The sequence below is a fragment of the Poecilia mexicana genome, unplaced genomic scaffold (genome assembly GCF_051168715.1).
Source record: "Poecilia mexicana isolate PSO_F unplaced genomic scaffold, ASM5116871v1 scaffold_14, whole genome shotgun sequence".
Classification (NCBI taxonomy): Eukaryota; Metazoa; Chordata; class Actinopteri; order Cyprinodontiformes; family Poeciliidae; genus Poecilia; species Poecilia mexicana.
In genome coordinates, this window is record NW_028263383.1 from 28,557,313 (window position 1) to 28,569,661 (window position 12,349).

The 12,349-nt window shown below is 40.7% G+C and overlaps 1 protein-coding gene across 1 annotated transcript in view; it reads left to right on the plus strand.

The window, feature by feature from the left end:
- The first annotated feature begins 961 nt into the window (after window positions 1-961).
- The window catches only part of cadm1a (cell adhesion molecule 1a), a 393,093-nt gene continuing 381,705 nt past the window's right edge, over window positions 962-12,349 (plus strand). The window contains exon 1 of the mRNA XM_088012458.1: window positions 962-1,289. Within this exon, the coding sequence (XP_087868584.1) occupies window positions 1,217-1,289 (73 nt within the window). The 5' untranslated portion in view covers window positions 962-1,216. The remainder of the gene's footprint in view (window positions 1,290-12,349) is intronic.

The following is a 12,349-nucleotide window of genomic DNA, read 5'->3' on the forward strand; positions in this document are numbered from 1 at the left end:
GACTAGGAAATAAATGCAGTATCCTGTTAGATTGAAAAACTTTCTTATGACGAGATGGAAAATGTGTTCAGATGAGAAGTTGAGTTTAATGTCTTGTAACAGGAAAGCTCCTCATGTTAAGATATAAAACAAGACATGTTTTGCTGTTATGACCTTTCATTTCATTTAAACAAGAACATATTTTGGTTTTAATAAGAGAAGTTTGCTTATAAGAAGTTTTATTTGAATACCAGAATATTTCTAATTCTCCTCCTGAATTTATTTCCAAAGTTTTGGCGGTTAAATGCGTCCATAAAAATTCAAGCAGAATGAATTTCAGACTTTGACTAAAAGTTCCACTCTCATCAGTTCACAGAATATTTTCCCAAGTTTTGGGAAATTATGAAGACATTTTTTGGGTGTAAATATGAGACAAACCTTTGTGTTCGTTTGGATATTTATGCCCAATCTCTCTTGTATTGTGAGATCATGAACTCTGACCCTAACTGAGGCAAAAAAAAAAAAAAGCCTGCAGAGCTTTAGATCCTGGATGAGTCACTTTGAGTAATATTGGTAGACCAGCCGATTCTGGAAAGGTTCTCCATATTTCCTCCATTAGTAAACAATCACTGGTTCTCTGGAGTGCCTTTGAAATGTTTTTGTAACCATTTCTGTATTTGTTTGCAAAATTGAACAGAAAACACAGTTAAAGACAGTTAAATCATGATTTAACTAAAGGAAAAGCTCTATTTTCACATTAAGCCAGGTTGGTTTGGATAGAGATCATAATTTCCAAACTGCTTTTCAGATTTTTCTGATATCAAATCACTTGATGATCTGGTATATATATATATATATATATATATATATATATATATATATATATATATATATATATATATATATATATATATAATGTAAACATCACATTTTCCACGAATAATTTTACTGAGATGCACCTGCATGACAAAACGCCATAATCATTTTCCGTAATGATGGAATGCAAAAAAAGAGTTACTCACTCCTCCCTACCCCCTGTAGCAAAGCCTTAAATGTAAATATTTTCCCTCAGATTAATTTCTGAACTGTACGCATTATATAAGCGCTTCCATGTCAAGCAGCTGGGAACAGGAGGCTGTGTGGAAGCTAGATCCTCCCTCCTTGTCCGCATCTCATTAAGCGAGTCCCGCTGTAGGTGAAGCTGCCTCGCGCTGCCATTCTGAAGCAGGTGTCCAACATGGCGAACGCTCGCAGCGGCTCTCTGGCGACTATTCTCTTTCTCTTCGCGTTTCCAGCGGCTCTTCACAAAGGTAGGACTTTTTCTGCTTGTGCGTGGACGGAGGACGCCCTTTGTTCCCGCATTTCCGCGGATGTAGATGCGGTGGAGTGTCATTTTAGCAGCTTTTTTTTTCCTTTTTTTTTTTGTGGGAAGTCGTCCGCGGCAGAGCTGTTTGGATTCAGCTGAGATGTTGTTCACAAAGTAGGAGAACATGTCTAAAGTTGAAGCTCTGAGCAGAACAGGGCAGGTTGGGGTGTTTTTGGCGTTGCAGAGGCGCTGCCCAGCCGATACATCACTTTGGACCGCTCACCATTTGACTGGAGGCTGAAACCGCTTCTCCCTCCTTCACCACCACCGCTGGGAACTGATTTAAGAAAATAAGTGTTGGAAAAGAATAATTTGTATTTCTGCGTGATGTGAGGACATATGAACCTGTTTGTTTACGTGCATGGTCGCACTATTGCCGTTTCTGTCCCGGAGGTTACTTTGTGGCGTGTTCTGAACGGACAGAGCAGCAGTGCGTGGAAACTCCTCTATGCTGCAGCTTCAGCGTGTCACAGCGGAACTCCATAAGCAACTTTATTCATTTAACTTGTGTCAACCGACTCGGAAATTTCTCCCGAGTGTTTTGTTTGGATACTCTATGGTGATAACAATGCGCATGTCTTGATTAATTCGGCGGAAAGACATGTTGCAAATCGGTATGCTTTGTAATTAATCTCTGGCTTTAATGTTGAGATGGCGCCAGGTCAATTCCAGTCTTCCTATCCCGATATCTTGCCTACCTTCTCCAATTATAGCTTATCAGTTTGTTTTGCTCTTTGGTTAAACATTTCTCTCTATTATGGAAACAAATAGAAATATCGAAATTTAGTTTTCCATTTTCTGCTGTGATTTTATTTACGTTTCTGATTCTATTGTGAGCTGCTCTACCTCCTTATCAATTAAATAAAATAACAATGCTTGATTATTAGGGTCGCCCAACGAGATTTATTTGCAAAAAATTATAAGTATGTTACACAAAAGTACGAAACACCCGTGGCACTTCGTACCAGAGAAGAAACGTGCGCGACTAATTGTACGAAATTAGTCGAAATTAAGGGAGGGGGGGAGGGCATTACGAAATAAACAGCAGAACTCGGCGAGTTGGGTTTGGAGTAGCCGAGTGGATGCATGCGTTGTGAAAGTAAAAGCATTTCCACGGAGATCCACGTCACATCTAATAAATAATTAAAAAATAAAAAATTCCCGGAGTTGTTTGAACCGCTGCGGGACTGCGTTCATTCCACCGCAGATGGGTTTGCAGGGGGGGGGGGGGGGGGGACGTCGAAGCTTCCTGCTCTGAGTTGGAAGGTTTCGGGGAGCGGATGGGCTTCAGTGTAAGATGCGACATGACTTCCCCGCTGCTGATGGTGTGATCTGTGCAGAACGGCTTCACGGCTCAGCATCTCTCCCAGCTGATTTCCAGTATAGTTCTGCATTTAAACAGCCTGTCGGTGCAGGCAGTAAATAATCAACTTAAATGTTCCAGGCTGCTCTTCATGACAGAAGCTCCAGCCTCTCTAGTGGTGAGAATGACGAGGGAGGCAGATGTTTGTCACATTGTGGATTATCCACAAGACTTAATCCAGTTTTATCCACTGAAATGGGAAATGGATGCAGAGCCGTGTTTCCCTCTTCTCTCCTCCGAGCGAGTCAGTGAATGAGTGAAAAGCAGCAGAGAGAGACTGAGTCTGATCTGGACGCCGCTGCTCTCCCTTCATGGTAATGGCTCCACTGATTTCACATAGAACTTGGGGCACTCTGGCACAAAGCGTATCAATTATTCACCTCCAGCTGCATACTCTGAGATCACATTGTGCCCATGCGTTTACAGCCTGCTTTTTCTTTTTCCCTCCCTCATACGAAGGTGTGAAAGCTGAGGTCATAATCCACCGTCCAGCTGTCATTACTGTCCATGCAGCTAATCTGGAACCAGGTTCCATTCCATCCACCATTCAACCTCAAAAAAATAATTTAGTTGCAAACTGGAGATGAGTGGGCGTGGCTTGTTGTGTTTCCTGGATGAAAATGCAGAGAAATGACCCAGAAGTAAACATAAATTTCTGTATTTGTTCTGTTTAGATCACTAAAAGGATTTACAGAAGCTCCCAGAAGTGTTAACACTTATTAAAATCAGACTTTCATAATTTAACTAAAAACTTAATTTCACTTTTAATGTGACACGTGCTTTACAAAATGAGAAATTAACTAATTCATTAAAAGAATATATTAAAATGACAGTGTTGGAGAATTTCTCACAGCCTTAAGATGATAGTTGGAACTACCTTTTGATTCAGTTTCAGCATCCTTTTCCTACTTAGCCATATAATTGCACAATTTGACATTTTGAAAATAAATTTGCTTAATGGAAATGTTGATTTCAAAAAAAGTTATTGTTTTTCAATAAAATGTTTTGACATTAGGTTGAAGTGTTTTAGTTTTTGTTTTTGAAAATTGGTTTATTTTGCAAAACTGCAATGTAAACCCCGCTTTTTCTTGCATCACATGATCAACAACCAGTGGGTGTTGCCACTGGTGAAAACCATGAAGAAGAAAATAGGAAGCAGTTGGAGGAAGATGACGTGGCATATTTTTAATAACTTACTGCGTGAACAAACTTATTCACATGTGATTTTAATTGCTTATTTAATAGAAACGCCACAATGTTTTTCGAGATTAGCGGGAAATTGACAGTTTTTCATATATTTGTAATGGAAATGCAGCTACGTTGGAGAAGACCCATAGAAATCTAACAGCATTTGGCATATTGTGGGACCCTGATATTCATGGAGGTCAGGGACCACAACCACATGAAAGCAGCTGAAATCTGAGAATTCCTTCAAAGCACAACGCAGATAAACCAGCTCCAGTGTAATAAATCTGCTCCAGTTTCCTTAATGTTGGGATCAGCCATCAGCTGATACTTACACGAGAAACTGGTCTTATCTACTTCCACAAAGGTCTGCACCTCAACTTACAACTGCTTATTTTAATAGTTCAAACACAAAATATATCTTAATAAGTATTGTGGAAACACCTCGCTACTACAGAAGCTAACATCTGTGGTCTTTCTTAGCTTCGCTCTTGGGTGAAATGAATGGGGTTCCTGGATTGGCTAGTTTGCAAAAGTCAGCAAATGGCATTTCAAGTGGCTTTGTGCCACTTATTTCTGCTTCCCAACTGCATTTCCTTTGGAATAGTCAAATCTTTGATTTTGGGAATCTGTGAGCACTAAACTGTGAGTATGTTGGGGTTCACTGTACCCCATTTCACTCTGTCAGCAGGCATTTAGACTGGACCCCTGAGCCAGGAGTACTTTCTATAGAACAGTTTGAGAGCTTTTGTTCAAAGTTAATGACAGCAACAACAGCTCTAGCCAGGAAGACACGCCACTAGAGACAGAAATATTTAGTGCAAAATACTTTCCATGTTCAAAATAAAAAACTATTTAACAAAGTTAACTTTTATGTCATACAGGAGAGAGAAGCACAGCAGCGGTGATTCAGGAGAAAACAAAACAAAGAAGCTAAGCAGCAGCAGCTCCTTCTGTGATTCTGTCCAGGAAAGAGAAATGGATAAACGGCAAAGCACTCCACCAGGACTATCGGAGCGATTATACAAAGACTCATCTCATATTCGTCAATTTACACAACAAAAATGAAAAGCGTCGAGATAAAATGCTCACAGTAGAGCCTTAGCTTGGCCACTGCCAAAAAAAGCAGCACATGCATGGATATTTCTGTTCCTGCACGTCTCGGGTTAAAAATACCCAAATTGCATTCATGAGTTTTGCTCCTACATTACATTAAAGTTTAAGTAGGCTTTCACTTTCTTCCCTAATTTCCCCACCCTCATGAATTATGAATTCATATATTCCTTTCAAGTGTTATTTGACTCTAATACAAACCATAGAACAAATATAGATTCTAATCTAGCCCCTCTTCATTTTACACGTGTCTATATTACTATAAGTGAAAGATATGTGATTTAATCTTTGCGCGGTGCCTTTGAATGAATATTAAGCGGAGTAGTTCTGCAGCTTATCGGCTTACAGCAACAGGAGACGCTGCTTTCCAGGTGTTGAGTTATGCTAACGCAGCACTCCCGCCATCAGCTTATTGGGACTTGAAGCTCCGGTGGCAATCCACCAATTATCCCGACAAGCACCAACCGTGTCGTGTTGTGGCCGTGCGGGCTTGTTATGGCGTCTGCACAGGAGTATTATCTGCTGACCTGATGATGACGCTCATCACGTTTTACACGCCGCTTTCTGTTTGGTCTCAGATAGTTATTAGATTTGGATAAGTGCGTTAGTAATGCCGTGTGTGTGTGTGTGTGTGCGTGTGTGTGTGTGTGTGTGTGTGTATATAGATGCAATCTCTGGCTGATAATCCAACATGTCTGCCGCTGATGGACACCGAGACGTGTTTACCGCTCACATGTGGTCGTCTGCTCCTCAGAACACGGGCTAACCACAAGAAGTGGATCGCGTTGGGAGCCGTGGAGTCCGTTTGGACCCGATCCCGCTGTTTTATGTAGACATTGTTGTCACACCTTTTTCTCAGATATACAGCCCCACTGTACAGCTAAGCAAATGGATTAATTTGGAGCGTAAAGCCTTGATTAATGCATGGCTGACAGCTTGATTTATACTGAGTACATTTCTGCTTTCTGGCCTGCTTTCTTATTTTTTTATTTACCGCTACATTACCGCTGACATACAAACTGAGGCTGCATGATCTGTCGGCTTCACATTCCTTAATGTGGTGATTGATTGATTATCCTCAACTGTAAACAGAACTCAGGGATAATGGAAGGAACCGTTGGGCTCTTTGGAGATGCCGAGATGTCTGAGAGAAAAATACCCAAACTCCATTTACTGGTTTTCTTTTAGGATTCATACTCTTACCGCTGCGTCTACCATGGGATGTTTTTACTCTAACCAAGCATTAGTTTCAACCTGCCTTGGTGAGACTTAATGCCTACTTTGACGACCAATTATTGAAACCAATTTCCTGTAATCATTACTTGGTCTGTAATGATGGAAATGTGGTTATTCCAATGAATGAATGAATAAATAAAAACTGAGCAGCGGTTTAGTTCACGGGGTGGGAATGGTTTGCTAAGTGGGAAGTTGAAAACGGAGCAGCTTCTGTGGTACATTCAGCCTCGCTGTCATGGTTTACTCTCCTGCAATCATGTTTTTTTTTTTGTTTTTTTTTAAACATTCATATTCCTTTTAATATTTTAGTTATCTTCTGAAAGATGCCTGACATTTCCAGTCACAAACATATTGGTTGAATGAAAGTGGTTTTAAAATGTTTTTTTAGAGAAGTGTTGCAGGTCTGACTGTTGCTGTGAGGACAGATGGATGATCCAGAGTAAACTTGGTCATTCCTTCCCAATTCTGCTCATGTTGGGTTGTAAACACACCAGCATGCTGCTACATTTGAAAGTGTAGACTGTGTAAAGGTCTGCATTTACAACATAGTCTACGAATTTGTGGAGTTTGAAGTATTTTCCAGATGTGGGTAAAAATGGAAACATGTTTGGCATTTCAAGACTTTTTAAAAGTTGTATTCTTTAATCTCTCTGTTCTTAGTTTCTTTCCTGAAGTTAGTTTGTGTAGCTTCCATAAAGTCTGACCTTTTTAAGAAATGTTTGCCATAGCTTTCGCAAACTTTAGAATTTGTTCTTTAGGAATTGAGGAGAGGAGCCCATATTGGACATAAAAATGGTGTTCTGCCCAAACGACTTATTGAATTTGTCCTTTATGCTTCCCCTCTTCTCTTTAAGTTGGTAATAAACGTATAGAGTCTCTGTGGGTGAGGCGTTTTACTGCATTGGTGCTAAGTGTTGAGGAGCTGAGGCTTGAGACGATGCAGCGCGGTTCAGATGACGATCTGCTCTCTGAATCTCTCTAACTCTTAGTAAAGATGAGTTTTACTGCGGAGCAGGGCTCCACTCTGCAGAGCTGCAGTCCTGAAACAGGTTCACAGATTTTACACAACTAATCTTTTCATTACAGGAAAATAAACCTCGACTTTGAACTGTTTTTTTTTTTTTTCTTTGTATCATTACCATGCTCTGTCAGAAAGCAGCCAGCCTTTCTGACAGAGGAACCTTCCGGCGTGGTTGTGGCTCAGCCAGGACCCCCCGCCATGATGGAAACAGGTGTGGAAATGGACGTGCTCTCCTTCTGAACCCCCGCTGCAGCCGCTCCTGCTGTAATGAAGAACAATGGCTGTATTCCTGAAGGGGGGGCGGACCCCCAGTGACCCGCGCCGTGCTGCCCTGTCAGTCTCAGAGCGACAGCGCTGGCAGGCCAACAGATGACTGCTGGGTTGCATCTGGCCTCCCTGCACTTAGTGTAATCAAAGGGAGAAAAAAAGGTTTATGGCCTACTTGTTAGTGAGCCGCCAACTGATGGGATGTCAAGTAAGCACCCTCCAATTCGAAATCTCTTGAGGGATTGGAGGTGTTGGGGGATGGGGGGCGGGGGGTAAAGGAGGGGTGTGGGCAGCAATCTGCCACACTGACAGCAGCTAAGGTGCTGCTTGGTGCAGTGAAACAACCGGACCATGAAAGCAGCAAAAACCAGCCAAATCAGAGTCATTATTCACTGTTTATGCTCGTATTTACAAAACGGTGATGCCTAAAAGGTGAATGCAAATTCTATTCACTTCTAAAGAGTTGTTTTGTTGAGGCCTGCAGCTAGCATATAGCAAATGTAGATAAGTAATAAAGAATCCTGCAGGGCTGGGGATTGTTTATTCATAGATAAAAGGTAACACATGGAATATACACTTTTTTTTCTTTTTCCCCCCCCCCCATTATGTAATAACCAGCTTTACTTTGTGCACATACATAAATTCCCAGGCTGAGCTAAGGCTGTTCATTTTCTGATAAGAAGATGTTCTACAGGTTGTAGACGTGGAATTAAAAACAGTCGGCTCTTTGGAGCTTAACGCATGTTTGATACGAAAAGCAAAGATATTCCAGCTTCTTTTCTTTGAGTCTGAATGGGTCTTTAGATGCTGGACTGGGTGGTGTGTGGGGTACACTGTGACAGGTGTTGGTGCCCCCTACTGTCCACATTCGCTGGTGGAACTGGGGAACTGCATGAATGTTTGACTTGCTCAAAGTTTTAAAGATTTTCAGCCGGATGAAAACATTTTTTCACTGCGTTTGAACAAAGATGACCTGAGTAAATAAACAACCTCCCAGACCATCACACTACCACCATCATACTTGACTCCAGGATGATATAAAAATACAATTTCAGATTATTTTTTTGTCTGACTTTAATTTCTTTTTTCTTCTTTTCACCCGTTCTTGGCATATTTAAAAAAAATGTGTTTTTAATTGTGCCTGAATTCAAAGTCCAAATAAATAAATACAAGCTGTAAAACAATATGGTCAGTCTGGGAAGGCTGACATCACGCCCAACTATGGAAGCCCAAGGAGTCCGTTGCTGGAGTAAAATCCAGATTTTCCAGAATTTAAATTGTCAAACTTCACATTCGATTAATCCAAACCAACGCTACATTTCATAAAACGATGGTGTTGGTTTTTACTGCATTATGTGTAAGTAAATGTAGTTTTAATTTTAGTGCTGAATATTGTGATAACATTAGCATAATGCCAGTATATTGGCATTAATATCAGTGTCGGCTGATATTCATATTTTAATGTGTACCAGACCGATAAGTCAAACTGTGCCAATATTTCCATTTTGTTGCCTTTTGTGTATATGTGTAAAATATGATACTAACCACTAATGGTGTTTATTTCTACCTCCCTGAATTGTCATGTCGATGCATCTGTAATGATTTATGTCTTCTTTTGGTCTGCTTCATGTTGTCAGTCAGGTTCTATTGGAGTTGTTTCTTTGTTCTGCAGGTTTGGTGGTGGTTGGACCTGGATGTTTGTGGTCAGGTTGAACTCAGTGTTTCATTAAGTTTCTGCTTCACATCGGTTAGTTTTAGAGAAATTTGTAAGGAGGAAATATCTTTCCCCAGCACTGTTCATTCTGATAACTTATAAAATCAAATGTAAACATATGTGGTCATTTCCTGGACAGAAGCGGTCCATTGTGTGTGGGGGAAAAATGAGGCTGGTAATATTTGGAGGCTCTGCTAAATGAAGTCACAGCAGCTGTCAGGTTGAGCTGGATTTACTTTATTTATTCTGTTTCTGTGTGTTGTCCCAGCACCGGCCCAGCTTTGTTGTGGTTGTCAGACGTACTGTGATTGGTCGTGCTTCGGCACGTCATGCATATAAATCCATGCGTATTTATTATACACACTGAGGCCGTGTTGACAGAGAAATGTCTGGATTAGAAGCTCAGAACCTTTCCTGGTGTCTGCCGGGTTGTGACATCGCTGCCATGGACGGCTTTTCTTACAGCTCTGACACAAATGACTGGGATAAATCATAAAGATGTATTACACAGGTTACACTGGTGATTTAAAAAAAAATTTTGTGTATGTATATATATAAAATTCTGGCTGTTTGTGGAAAATCCGGTGAAGTCTAGGCCACTGCATTAATCAGGTTTATATTTTTTCCTTCTTATTTAAAGTCCAAGTTTTTTTTTTTTTTTTTTTTATTGGCTCACTAACTTTAGCAGCTGGAATCCAGTTCATTTCCTTCTGGCCTCACAGTGCTTGAAAACAAACCTTTAATATGAACTCATTAAATGAGATTGATGTTGTAATATTGGCAAAGCCCGGCTCCTATCAATCAGTCACTCAACTGTTACCCCGATTTCATCAGTGAGCTGTCAGCTGGAAACACATCCAGGCTTCTGAGATCCTCCTCAAAAGCAGCTTGTTTTTTTTTTTTTTTTCTTTTTGTTTCCTAAAGAAGAAACTAAAAAGGGCCTTTTACTGTGAAGCACACAGGAGCCCTGGCAGCATCAGAGGGCCGCTGCAGGCGGGTGGTTTGGTCCTCTACATCCGACACCAGGAAGCAGCCCATCCACATCTCCACCACTGAGGGATAACATTTACTTTGAGAAAATATTATTTTTTTAATACTAAAGGTTATTAAGTCTTAAAGTGTGAATTGATAATAAATTCAATGTGTTAGAATAAGATGCTAAATAAGATTCATGTTATACAGATTTCTTACTTGTATGGAGGTTTTAAATTTACATATTGGAGGAACAAAATTGTCTAAAAGAACTGGGATACTGGAAATGAACTTCTGGTAACATCTCGTCCTTTCAACTGGGATTTTTTTTTTTATCTGTATAATTATCGAGAGAAAAATCCCATATTATGAAACAACGTCTATATAGTCTACTTCTGAGATGGTGAATTCCATGGAGTGGGACTTTGATAATCAGTACAGTGGATCACTGTTTACAGATTTTTCTGTGGAATATGACTCCAAATTATTTGTGTAAAATTTGCATAATTCACTGATTTTTATTCTTTTACTTTTACTCATAGTGCACATATAAATTATTCAGCTTGAGAAGCTGACAGTACACAGACAGAATGTTACTTGACACGTTATTGGCTGGTGTTTGCAAAGCAGCCAATCCAGGAGCGGCATTCATTTTCTTGATGCGATTGGCTGAACCCCCAAAAGCAGAAGCAAGGAAGAGCATGTATATTGGCTTCTGCAGTAGTGCCAAGATGGATTCCACTGTGCATATTAAGCCATATGAATTATTCAAATAGCATTTTTAGAATGGGTCTCAAGTATTTGTGGATTTTAACTAGTTTATTTTAGTTGTAGTGCTAATAAGTTTTACCAAAAACAGTTTTACTCCAAATCTTTGTTTTTATACAGTTACTATGAGCATCCCATATTGGCTCATGTTTAGACTTCCATTGGTTGCCTAATGAATAATTTTAACCAATCAGCCACATCCTCTACAGGTGGCTGATTTGCTTGTGGGATAACTGTGATTTTTTTGCTAAAACTGCTTAGGTGTAGCTTAAGAATGTCAGATAATTCCAAACGTAATTCAGTTGTCAAAGCAAAGAGTTCAAATCCATTGAATTTGCTTTGCTTGTGTTACAGATCTGTTGGCAACATCTCGGAGCGGGGCGCCATCAGGACGGTGTTGGAGGCTTTTGTGCCAAAGTGACAGTTTGTTCAAAGCCGTAGGATTAGTGTTTATGATCTGCAGACGGAGCCAGTTAAAGTTAAACAGCTCAGCCATGTTTGTTATGATTTACATATTTTATGTGTGTCCTCCTGAACCTCTATGCATACCATGTCTAGTCATATGGGTTGTTGAGATGCTCTAATTGCAGGTTTGCATGCTTGACAAATCTAATCTGATGTCCCATGTGAACCATTGTCGGGTCACAGCATGGAATATTTTGCGTGCCAGTTTGTGCAGACCATAAGCAGTCTTTGATTGTCCGTTTTCCTCCCAGTTTGAGGCCTCTATCATCTTCGCCCGGCTCTGGAGTCGCAGGGAGGCGTCGCTTGCTGTAATTGGGCCCCGTTTCGCTCACGTCCATTGACACGACGGCGGATTCAACAATGAGCGAATAAAGGAATCAATGTGGATGATTTGAGCTTTCAAGCAAACAAACAATGCAACTGGCGTTGTGCTGTAATCATCAGAGGGGAAATGAATGCCCTTCTGAAAACAATGCAGGTATGCGGCGCCGCGTGAGCCCGTTTTCCATAACGCTCCGGCTTGTATTACATTTCAGTGAGTGTGCGTCTGATGAGACCCTTCAGGCTGTTCCACTGTCTCCCGTGGAACAGGATCATGTCTCCCCACTGTGCTCAGCTCCGTCCTTTGTCTCATCTATTGTAACCCTGTCTTGACTGATACATTCTGCTCTAACACCAGACAACCACAGCACAATAACAAACCGTCTCATTTTCTTTGTGTCCTATTCGGAGGATGCGGAGGAGAAATGGTAGTGACTGGGGAACAATGCGGCGCTCCTTTGATCAGAAACTGTAGATTGGAAGGATGTAAAGTACAGATTAATTTCATTTAGGGCCGTAATTTGATTTCCTTCTCTAAGAAAAGATCACAGCTCCCCTGGGTTATTTCCTTTTAACTGA